Genomic DNA, 12,788 nt, shown 5'->3' with positions numbered 1-12,788 from the left:
CAAAACTCCCTCGAATTCAGGCGACTGCAAGGCCCCCTCCCCCTCCCCCCACGCCCTCTCCTCCTCCTCCTCCACTCCCTTCCTCCCCTCCCACTCCCTTCTCCCCTCCTACGCCCCCACCTTCTCCCCTTCCTCCTCCCCACCCTCTCCCCCTCCTCCTCCCTCTCCCCCTCCTCCTCCCTCTCTCTCCCCTTCCACTCCCTTCCCCCTCCTCTTCCTCCCCCCACCAACCCCCTCCTCTCACCCTCCTCCTCCCACCCCTACCAATGCTTCCCCTCCCCCTTTCCCTCTCTCCCCCCATCTCCACCCCACCCCCACCACTGCCTCCCCCTCCCACACCATCCCCTTCCCCTCCCCCGCAAGCCCCTCTCCCCCACCCCCCTCTCCCTCCTCCTCCCTCCACTCCCGTCTCCCCACCCCCTCACACACCCTACCCCCTCCCCTTCTCCCCCTCCCCCCCTCCTCCCCACACCCCCTCCCCTCCAGAAATCATAGCTGCAGCAGTGGAAAAATAAGAGTTTAAACAACCAGGATTCAAAACATTGGGGCAAAGCTTAAAACACAGGCACGGAGCTAATCATCTGTCTGAAAAGTCAAGTAAGCATCACAGTGTGGACCTCATACCTTCATCTTTTTCTGATAGACCAGCTGACTGTTTTGTATGGAAAACCACCTCCTGAAAATACATTTTTTAAAATCACGATTAAAAGTTATCAGATATATTTCATAATAAAACAAACTCATGGGCACTTTTTGAAAAAATGTTCTGATGTAGTAAAGTTCTCGGATTACTTTGCACAGCCAACAGTCGGGTAATTCCACTTAAATTAGCTGCAGAGGTAGTCCGGGTGGCAGCTTTCTGCTCCTATTACTTAATGAACATTTATCAAATGTAATCCGTGTGTCAAGAACAGAAAAAAAATGAGCTATCAATTTTCCAAAGCAGCCGGTCGCTCATCCTGACAGGATCAATAGGCTGTTGTCTTCAGGGACAGAGAACAAAGGGAGTGTGGGAGCAGCCTCCAGTGATAGATACATTACTGCCGCAGGACTGGGTTCAACAGCCAGCGCACACGCACAGGTACAAGGGACATGGCTGAATGCTTTCCCCAGTTACAATCACAAAGACAAACCAACGTCCTTGCTGTCTGGAGATACAAGGAGGAAAAGCTCCTAACCCGGGAACGCAGACCAGGAATCGAGTATGGAGGTCACGGTGCTTGATAGCGGTCACTGGAAAAAGCAGCAACTCGGCCATCCTGATCTCTGGCCTGATTCTCCGACCCTTGATCTTGTTGAGTCTCCACACTGGGAGCCTTGCCTCACAAAATGTACCCTTCAGGGACGATGCAGAGAGGATGTTTCCCCTCATGGGGGAATCTAGAACTAGGGGGCATAGTTTCAGAATAAGGGGCTGCCCATTTAAAACGGAGATGAGGAAGAATTTCTTCTCTCAGAGGGTCGTGAATCTGTAGAATTCTCTATCCCAGAGAGCTGTGGAGGCTGGGTCATTGAATATATTTAAGGTGGTGATAGACAGATTTTTAAGCGATAAGGGAGTCAAGGATTATGGGGAGAGGGCGGGGAAGTGCAGCTGAGGCCAAGATCAGATCAGCCATGATCTTATTGAATGGCGGAGCAGGCTCGAGGGGCCAAATGGTAATTGTGACTTGGTGTGATGGTGTAAAATGGGTGACATCGCATCCATTAAAATGTCAGTGGAAATGAAAAGATCTATAATGGCCGACTGATCTGATAGCGTCTGATCTCGCACAAAGTCGAAAGGACTCCAGAGCCAACCTGACGGATATTCCCTCTGGTCACACTTACAGCCCCGAATCCATACTCGTGTTGTAGTTACACCACAGCTCTGGTGTCAGTGTATGGCATCAAGCACAGAACTCCAAAGGCTCTTGGTTGATCACTATTATAATATACGCATTTATTGCTCCCAAGTTTAGGAACACAATTAAGAGGAAACATCACATACCGGTTCCACGTCTTAAAGGCATTACTTGCTCTCTTGAACAAGTAACCTTCCATCACCACACCATTCGGGGCATCAATATTGAATTCAACTTTGGAATCATCGTACGAGAAATCCTGTGGATGGAAAAAAAGTATATTTGTGATGAATGTAAATACTCTGACACTCAACGGTATAACATCTTGCCTCTCAAAGGTTGATGTCACTGCTGTTCATTGTTAACATACATATGATTGGACAGCCAATGTAATAGCAAAGGATGCATCTAAATATTGGAAAGGCAATATTGGTGGGGGGCGGGGGGGGAGGCGGCGCATTCCGGGTATCGCCTTGTCCCATGATTAGCATTCCGCCATTAGTGCCCCAAGCCGGCGCACGCCTGCCGATGATGTCATCACCATTCTCACCGACCCCTTTGCGCCCCGAGGGGGAAATTGCCTTTGAGGGGTGCACGTGCCCAATTCCGCGTCAGGGTGGGACTCTGGGCCGGGCAATAAAAGTTCCAGGCGTGAAGGATTCCGGCCCCCGATCGGGGCGCGGGACAATTTCGGCTCCCATATACTTTCACCTCTGCAACATTACTCGACTCTGCTCCTTCCTCAGGCCCACCACTACTGAAACTTTTAAGTCTTTTCAATACCTCAAGACTTGACTTTTCTACCAACCTCATCAGTTTTCCTAGCTTCATTCTGCATAACTCCAGCTCTTCCAAACTTCCATTGCTCACATTTCATTTTGCTCACATTCTAAACTGTTTTAAGTCCACTTGCCCACCACCACATCTTCACTTATCCCCATTGACTCCCTACCTTTCAATGTACTGAATATGAAGTGCATGGCCCGGCCCTCCATATCTCTGCAGTCTCTTCCAGCCCATAGCCGACAGTCCTAAATTTGACATCATGTACATTCCTGTTTTGTTAGCAGTCTTGGTTACTGTTAGACCTACTCAGCTTCGCTTTGTGGTAGCACTCTTGTCTCCAAGTCAGAAGATTATGGGTTCAAATCCTACTCCAGGACTGAGCACATAATCCATGCTGACACTTGTGCATTGTTGAGGGAGTGCTGCATTATCAGAGGTACTTGTCTCTTGGATGAGATGTTAAAGTGAAACTCCATCTGTTTAGACAGACATAAAAGCTCCTGTGGCACTTTTCTGAAGAAGAGTAGGGAATTCGTCCAACGTGCTGTCACTAACCATAGCCCAACAATGCAGTCCTCACACTGACTGAAAGGTGTCCAGAAGCCACTAGATGGAGCTATTATTCAGGAATCTATATCCTGAGGTTCCGAACTATGGATTGCAGTTTAATAGTGGCAAGACTGGGCTCCCTTGATGGCTCAGTGGGTAAATGGACTGCATGGTGTGCTGTTGAGCCTCACAGACCAGGACGATCCAAGGTTTAACCCCCAGTGTTTAACCACCTCGACTGAGCTGGATGGTCAGACACTATAAACAGCATCGGTGTCCTTGGGCTGGGAAAGGAATAGCCATCCATGGAACACGGCTGTAAAGCCCGTGTGTGAACGGTGGCCGAGGACAGGAATGGGGGCCGGATGTGGCACTCCCTGGGGCCGAGTAGCTTGTCAAAATTCACCGTGTGGTCTCACAATGGCCAGTTGGGCGGAGACTGTGAAATTGTACCCAGCATGAGTCACTTCTCCTTAAGCACGAGAGAAAACTCAGACAAATAAAGAGTCCACAGCCACTTTCAGAGCAGCAAATAGAAATTCACAAAGTATCATTTCTAGAATCAGCAACAAAAGCTGTTCTATGGCGATATGATGCACTAAATAATCTTTTTTAATGCAATATGTGAACCCAATCAAACTAAACGACTTAACAATGTGTTAATAAATAAATGTCATGTAGCAGGTATTTAAATAGATCAAACAGAATCCCAACAGACAGTGGGACTGAAATCTCCTCTATCCATGGTGCTGAAATTTCAAGTCATGTCACCATTTACATAAAAAACATGTCATGACTGGACCCGTCTAATTAGTTATGTCCACAAACCTATGCAAGCAGTACTGATGAGGGCTAATCTAATTAAACATGGCCTGAAGTAAGACAAGTGCTACCAATAAGGAGGCGGAGACTTTGCCCTTTAGCTTTTCATGATATTAGAAAGGGTCAGATTCTTGATCCCATGCATTTTTTATAGAGAGAGAGGCGCAACCTATTTTTATTTTACTTGTCATGTGGTAGAGAGGATACTGGCTTTTCTCCCAACTATGACTACGGTTAAACTAAGCTGTCCCACTACCCATCTTTTGTGGATACCATATTGAGTCATTTTGATTCAGAAACCAAACAATAGCATTTATTTCATTCTCACAGCTCTACGTTTTAAAATGGCTTTGACCAGCCAGCTCAGGGTCTTGTTTATTAAATTCACATCGTTGGCAAAATTTGAAACAGGGTAACCTTGTACCAGAATTTAGCAATCTTCGAGCAGTACAGCATCAGCGCTGGCAGTATCAAGTGATGGAGCGCGATCTCCCAACTCAGATTCTTGAGATGCCAGTACAAAGAACTGTCATTATTGCTATAGCACTTAGCAAATTCATCAGGTTAAAGCTCTGAGCATTAATGGGATTTTTTTCTCGGTCCAATTTCACCAAAATGGAGCCACAACTTAGTCCCTCTGGGACATAATAAAGATCATTTAACATTTCTGCAGGAAGATGCTTAACCATACATCCCGGAACCCTCACCAAGGGGTCGATAGCTGATGCTTTGGGACTTGCAGTTCCCATTTCTTTCAGTCCGAATTAAGAAACTTAATAGTCAGTGAGCCAGCTGGTAGCCAGATATTGATCGGCGTAGGCAGCGGAAAATCAATACATTAAATTATAACTATGAATCTGATTTGCAAGTCTGGTATTAGCATCATAAAAAAAATGCAAAGCCTGCACATCTCCCACACAAAAGAGGCACTGCTTCCTCCTGCAGTGAGCCGAGATAGCAAGTAATCTGATATCACCAGAGCATCTGAAGCACTCCAGCAATGTTTCATTGAAAAATCACAGCCAAATACCTACAGTTGCCAATTTACAAGGAGATATTATCAGCATAAAATAATCATTTACGCGCATATTTTGAAATTACAAGTTCTCTCTGCAAGATCATGCCAGTCACAACAATTTCTCAAGAGTGCATTAAAGAAGCAATACCAGTCTTCTTTTCAATATTTCGCCGATTTGCTGCAGTTACATTTGAAGGAGACACAAAATAAAGTTCCAACTCACCAGCGTGTAGTCAAGCCTACCAAAAATCTTCATTTTTTCTTCTCAAACGGATTAAAGATACTACGCTAAAAACAAAAGTGGGAAATGAACCCCAAACACTGAAAGTTTTTCACAATTATAAATGAGCCATCTCCACAATCTTCAGAAAGGAGGGAGTGTAGCTCGATCAAGCGACGATTGGGATTGCAATGGTAGTTGAGCTGAACGCTGTCCTTTAGGAGAGCTGCTGTCTGCTCTGAATGCCGAAGCGTGTCAGAGCCACGAGCCTGATCTTCGTGCCGACAGTCCCACACAATAGCTCGCATTAACATACAGCTGTCACTCTCCTGTAGCTGCCACACTCTGGGCTGGGAGTTGCTCTCGCTCAACACCCTTTCCTCCCTCTGCCCACCAGCAGCGGCACAGAGCCAGGGCAGTGGAGGGGGTTAACGCCAGCAAATTACTTCACAGACATTCCGCAGCCGCCACTGGCTGAGGGCTCCTCTCCGACAAGGTAAGCCCCACCCTCTCTCGCCACCACACACGCTCAGCGGTAGCTGCATTGTAGCGGCTCTCAGGCCCCATCTGCCTCATTCTGTTCTGGCATCCCTGCTTAATCAAGCAGACACCACTCTTTTACCAACCCCCCTCTCCCTCTGCACTTTTGTTGCTAAGGAATAAATCAAATTGCTTTTTGTTTCCAAAAAAAGGCCAAAAAGCCCCTAGGAGAATAAACTTATAGCACAGGAATTCTGATACACAATCCTTTCAAGGACAGAGAACAGACTGAAAGTTAAGAAGGTGAAAGGATCATTGTTAGCCTGCACAACAATGTGAAATATTAGACATATTAAAATGCTCGATTACCTTTTTTTAAAAAGTATTTTTACATTGGTTTTTTGATTGCAATATGTTGAGATCTGTAACATTCGTTGAATATTGTGTATGGAAATAAACCTGTTTTGCATGAAACTGCATTCACAGAAATTGGAATGTTTCAAAGCCAAGCATTCGTGTGATTTCACTAGTGGATCTCTTCTCATTTTCACTTTTCAATATACTTTTGGCCCTTGAGTGAATAAAGATGGACATTAAATACCTAATGATGTAAACACAATATTCAGTGTACATAGAATATTCAGTGTACATAGAATATTCAGTGTGCACTAACTTGGACTGAATGGCTCTGGCCGAGCACTACTCTGGGGATTTGATTGCAGGGAGAGTCAGTGGTTTGAGTGTGTAATGCTATGCTTGCCCGATGTATGTGTTTCTGGTTGTGCTGCCAGGACATTGCGGGTTACACTACCCAGATGGGCACAGCATGCTCCCGCTGCTCGGTGTACAAGCTGTGTGGGGAGTGTTGTTGAGATGCAGACCGGCATGGACCAGACTTGGAAGAATCTCACCCGGTTCAGCTTCTATGAGCATATGGGCGATTTTCCATTGTGCCTCAATCCACCATGACTGGGTGCTTGGGCTTCTGCTGATAGCAGTGCAGTGGAATACACTGGTGGGGCTATAGTTAGGACAAGACCCAGGAGCTTACCCATGTTGCTTCAAAAGGGCGCATATAAAAGAAAAGTGCCTCTCCTGTCCTCAGGATGTCCCAAAGCACTTTACAACCAATGAAGTGTAGTCACTGTTGTAATGTTGGAAATGCAGCAGCCACTTTGCACACAGCAAGCTCCCACAAACCAGTTTTAGTGATGTTGGTTGAGGGATAAATAATTGGCCAGGGGAGAACTCCCCTGCTCTTCTTCTAAAACTTACCTTTTTGACCAAGCTTTTTGGTCATCTGCCGTAATTTCTTCTTACGTGGCTCGGTGTCAAATTTTTGTCTTATAACACTCCTGTGAAGCGCCTTGGGATGTTTTACTACATTAAAGGCGCTATATAAATGTAAGTTGTTGTTGTTGTAAATAGCACGTGGGATCTTTTACATCCACCCGAGAGGGTGGAGGGTCCCTCGGTTTCACGCCTCATCCCAAAGGTCACTGGGGAGCCTTGCAGTATTTCAACAGGCCAGCATGGGCCTTCAATATTGCACCTGCCAGCAGTGACACTCCTGGATGTACGACTTCTCCACATTTGTGGTTAACTATTTGCACCCATCTCTTGGAAAGCTTAAACTCCTTTTTTCCCCCTGTTTACAGGGGGGAAATGACCAAATAACTGCCACAGTACGAGTAAATACTTTGCAAATAAATTCCGGAATGTAGAAAAGACTGGAAACTTTACTATTTGAAAATAGTACTGGATCAGAAACTGGAGAGACCAGCATGAATTGATGAAACAGCAGGAGGGACATACTCAGAACACAATGGTGTGTTGCAGCAATACAGGACTGAGCGCTCCCACAATGGTGGTGTTGGAGGGGAGTGGGGCGGGGGGGAGGGGGAGGGGGAGGAGAATGCCTGCAATGGTGGGGGTGGGGGAAGAATGCCTACAAAGGACAACAGATGTCCCAGAAGAATGCAAATAGAGGAAAATTCTGGCCAAGGGGACGGGGAGGTCTAAACATTAAAAACTAGAGACTGTGTAAGGTTTATAAATATTAAATCGCTGTATAACTCTTCGAGCAGCTGATGTTCTTTTATTGATGTACAGAGGCAGCATTCAGTGACCTCTTGGATTAACAGGAACAAAAGGTCAGGTTTCAAGTTTGGAAAACTCAAGCGACAGAAACAAGCAAAAGAAAAGCTTGGGTCCGGAAATCAGGCCGTGTGATATCATCGCACGAACATTCAACAGACTGACACCACATTCCTTTGCTTGCTCTTTATCTAGCCTGGCTAATGTCATCATTAAGATATTGGACAGAGGAGTTAGATCCACTTGTGCCAAATGTTAGTTGCAGCCTTGGGTGGCCCCAGTGGCTCAATGTCCTGCTCAAAGTGGAATTGATTCATACACATCGGAAAGGCCCCAGGTTCCATCCCTGGTCTTTGCTGAGATAACTGGTTTTCGATGTGACAATGACAACTACACCGTACATTTATATAGCACCTTTAAGGTGGAAAAATATCCCAAGGCACTTCACTGAAGTGCAATCTGAAAAAATAGATCACAAGCCAAAGGATGAAATGTTAGGAGGGACGAATAAAAGCTTGGTCAAAGAGGTGGGTTTTAAACAACAACAACAACAACTTGTATTTATATAGCACCTTTAACATAGTAGTATGCGCTAAAGATTTGACACTGAACTGCATAAGTAGAAATTAGCACAGGTGACCAAAAGCTCGGTCAAAGAGATAGGTTTTAAGGAGGATAGAGAGGCGGAGAGGTTTAGGCAGGGAGTTCCAGAGTTTGGGGCCTAGGCAATAGAAGGCGCCTTCTGTTTAAGGAGAGTCTTAAAGGAAGAGAGGGAGATGTAAGAGTGCTATAATTGACCTCCATTTTCTATATCGGGGGAGGTGAAAAAACCGAATCAGCCAAGGTTCCCTCCCCTCATCACTCTCCAATGAAGTGAGTGTTTCTGTGCTCCAGATGAGGTTGAGGACTAGGTTCAGCTGTGATGCCCCCAAAGGCCAAATAGCCTGCTGGCACTCGTGCACGAAAAGTGGCATTTGTGTGCCAGCCAGTGCCCATGAAACCAGATCTGAGCAAGAGTCAGTGCTTTTGTGAGAGACGGGGAGAACATTGTACTCGAATTGAACTTCATTTCTTCCCCCCCCCCACCCCCGGCACAGGTTTAGGAGTTAATCGGATTCAAAAAGGACATAACCTGACATTAACAGCAGAAGCAAACTACAGAATAAATACTCAATGGAAACACAGGATCTACAAATAGATACGATTTACTTTAATCCTTTTATTATATCAAACTGTAGGTTTGGTATTTTGGGAAGTCACATTAAAAAGTAATTCCAGCCTGAGGAAACAAGATCCACTGCTGGTTGATATTTCTGGCCTCCCTATCGCTTTATTGCATTATATAAATGCCCTCTTTTAGTCACCACTTACATAAGCAGTCGACAAGAATATGTCACCTTCAGTTTTAAGGCTAGTTGAATTTCTGACATGGTATTCATATTTTCTGCTTATTGTAATTTTAACCGTACCTGACATAATGATGTCACTCACCACTTAATCCCCATTGCGCGCATTTTTAACTACAGTAGTTACAGATAATGTCCACTGGCGAGGCTCTGGTCAGACCACTGCAGGACTTTTGTACATATCAAAAATAGACAAAAGAGAGGGGAGCGGGCTGCTAGATCTTGAGTGACGTTTTATGCCCCTTTTAAATGACACCATTGGCACCGATAGTAGCCCCAGGTTCGGTGGCGGTGCCGCAATGTAAATGAATGATGCCAGAGCTGCCAGCAACCAGATTGGAAGGTGGATCTCCTGGGCTCTTTCAGAGGCAGCAGTGCCTATGGCATCATTTTGTTCGGCCTGGACTGAGCGACTCATGCCTTCCGCACTGGGCAGCAGCGCTGGTTTGGTTGCACAGTGCTGGTAGGACGGTGCATTGATACGTTTGGCATCTTGGCACAGTGCTGGTAGGAAGGTGCATTGGTACGTTTGGCATCTTGGCACAGTGCTGGTAGGACGGTGCATTGGTACGTTTGGCATCTTGGCACAGTGCTGGTAGGACGGTGCATTGGTACGTTTGGCATCTTGGCACAGTGCTGGCACAGCAGAACATACACTGGCAGTGAAATGTGTTTTAACAGTTGAGCTCATTCACTTGATCTTGTACCGAGGGGTCGGGCTGGGCTTGGGTAGAAGGAAAAAGGGTTCTGCCGATATAAAGTGCTGGCCTTGCTGGGTGGGGCCTACTTACGATCCTTGCCTGAAGCTGCAGTTTTTGTGGAGGGCTATCTGATCCCCGTGGAGTGTAGTTTCATTGTTCACGGGGAGGTGCAGGGCTTGTGCTGCGATGACACTGAGGAGGTGTCTCTGAACTGCTTGGTACCCTTTCAGTTCCTGGTGGACACTCAACATGGCTTGCTCAGATTGGGCCACGTCCCACAGCTGTTTCAGCCACATATGTTGTAGGGAGGATATGCAGTGCTCAGCAGGGTGGGCTGGAACTTTGACTGGTAGCATCTGGAATAAATAGGGGTGGAGCATTCAGCTTCTTTGTGCTTGCCCTTGCTAGAGGTGACACTGGCAGACTTATTGCATTTGTGTTGGTCAGTGAATATGCATTTTGGATGGGTGGGAATTTCGTTTTTGGAGACTTGCAAGTTTCAGCATTACTTTCACACCAGAATGTGGAAGACCAGAACTCCCATATGTGCAGGAGGGCATCCTTCACCCTTCTCTTATGGAATAATTTAGCCTGCATTCCGAATTGAATTCCCTACTGTTTTGGATGGCGATGAGGAGCGAGGTGGAGTAGTAAGTTACATGTAATATATTGTGTTCATTCCCTGACAGTCAGTGGTTCAGTGGGTAGCACTCTCTCGCCTCTGATTCAGAAGTTGTGAGTTCAAGTCGCACTCCAGGACTTGAGCACAAAAGTCTAGGCTGACACTCCCAGTGCAGTGCTGAGGGAGTGCTGTGCTGTCGGAGGTTCCGTCTTTCGGATGAGATCTGCTCTCTTAGGGGTGGACGTAAACGATCCCACGACATTATTTCAAAGAAGAGCAGGAGAGTTATCCCCGGTGTCCTGGGGCCAATATTTATCCCTCAACCAACATCACTAAAGCAGATTATCGGGTCATTATCACATTGCTGTTTGTGGGAGCTTGCTGTGTGCAAATTGGCTGCCATGTTTGCTACATTACAACAGTGACCACACTCCAAAAAAGTACTTAATTAGCTGTAAAGCGCTTTGGGATGTCCGGTGCTTGTGAAAGGTGCTATATGAATGCAAGTCTTTCTTTTTCGTTCCCTGCAGTCTGTTCTCCTTATATACTTCAGCCTACTGACAGAGATTTCCTGAGCAAAGCAAAAAGGATGGAGGGGTATCCCCACCTGGTTCCGCATTAGAAGAATGCAGGCAAGGTAAGGCTGTTAGCGAATAATGCAAATAAAGGATGCTTCATTATCAGAGCGTATCACTGAATGATAGTGTCTCGAACAATGTCACAACAGTTTAATTCTCCAGTATTCTAACCAACCATTGCAAACCAACATTCTCTTCTTCCTGATATCCTGCAATGATTTGATTATTGAAGTTCTGATGACATCAGTCGTAAAGGGGAAGCTAGGTTTGAGATGACAGTTAAGAATACAATTGTCCTTTAAAGGAGTAAAGGATAGAGTAACCAAGATAATACCTGACAATCTGCACATTATCCAGCAAGAGTCAGTGGATAGCGATGGATTCTCTCCAACCCGGGCCATTGAGAATGACTGAAGCCCCATAGCTACCTGGATGAGATTGTAGTTTACTGTTTCAAATTTATCTGGGAATTGAGGTGTATTAATATGCTAGCATCATCGGTCATCACAGATACTAACTGCCAATGTCAGTTACATCATTGGTGTCTTCATAACAATGAATTAATAATTGCAGCATAATTACTGCAGCTTTCTCAAGAAGTAACTGCTTACTCAAATATTTTATAACCAGCGCATTTTTATTTCTGTTTCATTTAGTTGGGTGTTTTTTTTTTGCTCTCTGCTGCTTCAGCTATAGCATGCTAGAGTAAAACCCACTTGATGCATTTAAGGGGCAGTTAGATAATCATACGAGGGAGAAGGGAATAGAGGGTTATGTGGAGTTCGATGAGGAAAGACGGGAGGAGGCTCGAATGGAGCACAAATGCGGCATGGACTGGTTGGGCCGAATGGCCTGTTTCTGTGCCGTATATTCTGTGTAAACTCCTGGTGTCAGGAATCATAGCTAGGTAAGCACATTGGGCATCTGCTGTTTGGAAAAGATGAGACTTTAAGGTAACCTAGTTGAGGTTCCCATGGTCACCTAGGGCACCGATGGGTTGATCTGGGCAAATGGTTCACTGTAGCAAAGAGTTCAAAAACTGGTGACAAAATTAAAAAATGAGGAAGTTAGGAATAAAAAGGAAAATCAGACGGACATGTTCTCTTTTACACAAGGGTTGTAGAGTTATGGGAATAGTTTATGAGGAAAAATCACTGATTGAAGAAAACAGCATAAATGAATTCAAGAGGCAGTTCCTGTGTTTGTGAAGAGAGAAGGAATTGAGGGAAATGGGAAAAGGTGGGGCTTAAGATCATTTCAAAAGAGGTTTTTGTTACTAATGGTCATTTGCTCATTTGTAACTGGGAGTCAGGGCAGTGTTGTCTAAGTGCTATGACAATCAGCAATCATGAGCAATTACACTACATTTCCTGTCATTAAGACAAGCTATTAGAGAGCGCCTGGCTGAACAACAGCTTGTAATCCGCTGTCCAGCAGTTACATTTCCCTGAAGCTAGTATCTTGGTCTGTTTCCCAAATGACAAACTGCTCCTGCACTAAAGGTACACACCAAGAACAACCTGCAGTTCGTAGAATCATAGAATCAAACAGCACAGCCATTCGGCCCGTCGTGCCTGTGCCAGTTCTCTGAAAGAGCGATCCAATTAGTCCCACTCCCCTGCTCTTTCCCCGTAGCCTTGCAATTATTTCCTTTTTAAGTATATA

At 45.5% G+C, this 12,788-nt stretch overlaps 1 protein-coding gene across 1 annotated transcript in view; it reads right to left on the bottom strand.

Moving 5' to 3' along the window:
* acap3a (ArfGAP with coiled-coil, ankyrin repeat and PH domains 3a) overlaps positions 1–12,788 on the bottom strand; it is a 355,855-nt gene that overhangs the window by 20,476 nt on the left and 322,591 nt on the right. Inside the window, exons 11-12 of the mRNA XM_070860337.1 lie at positions 1,991–2,103; positions 625–676 (exon numbers count right to left, since the gene is read on the bottom strand). Of these exons, the coding sequence (XP_070716438.1) occupies positions 625–676; positions 1,991–2,103 (165 nt within the window). The remainder of the gene's footprint in view (positions 1–624; positions 677–1,990; positions 2,104–12,788) is intronic.

This window comes from Pristiophorus japonicus, chromosome 18, assembly GCF_044704955.1.
Source record: "Pristiophorus japonicus isolate sPriJap1 chromosome 18, sPriJap1.hap1, whole genome shotgun sequence".
NCBI lineage: Eukaryota > Metazoa > Chordata > Chondrichthyes > Pristiophoridae > Pristiophorus > Pristiophorus japonicus.
Note: the sequence above shows the minus strand (reverse complement) of the source record. Positions and strands in the feature narration are given on the sequence as shown.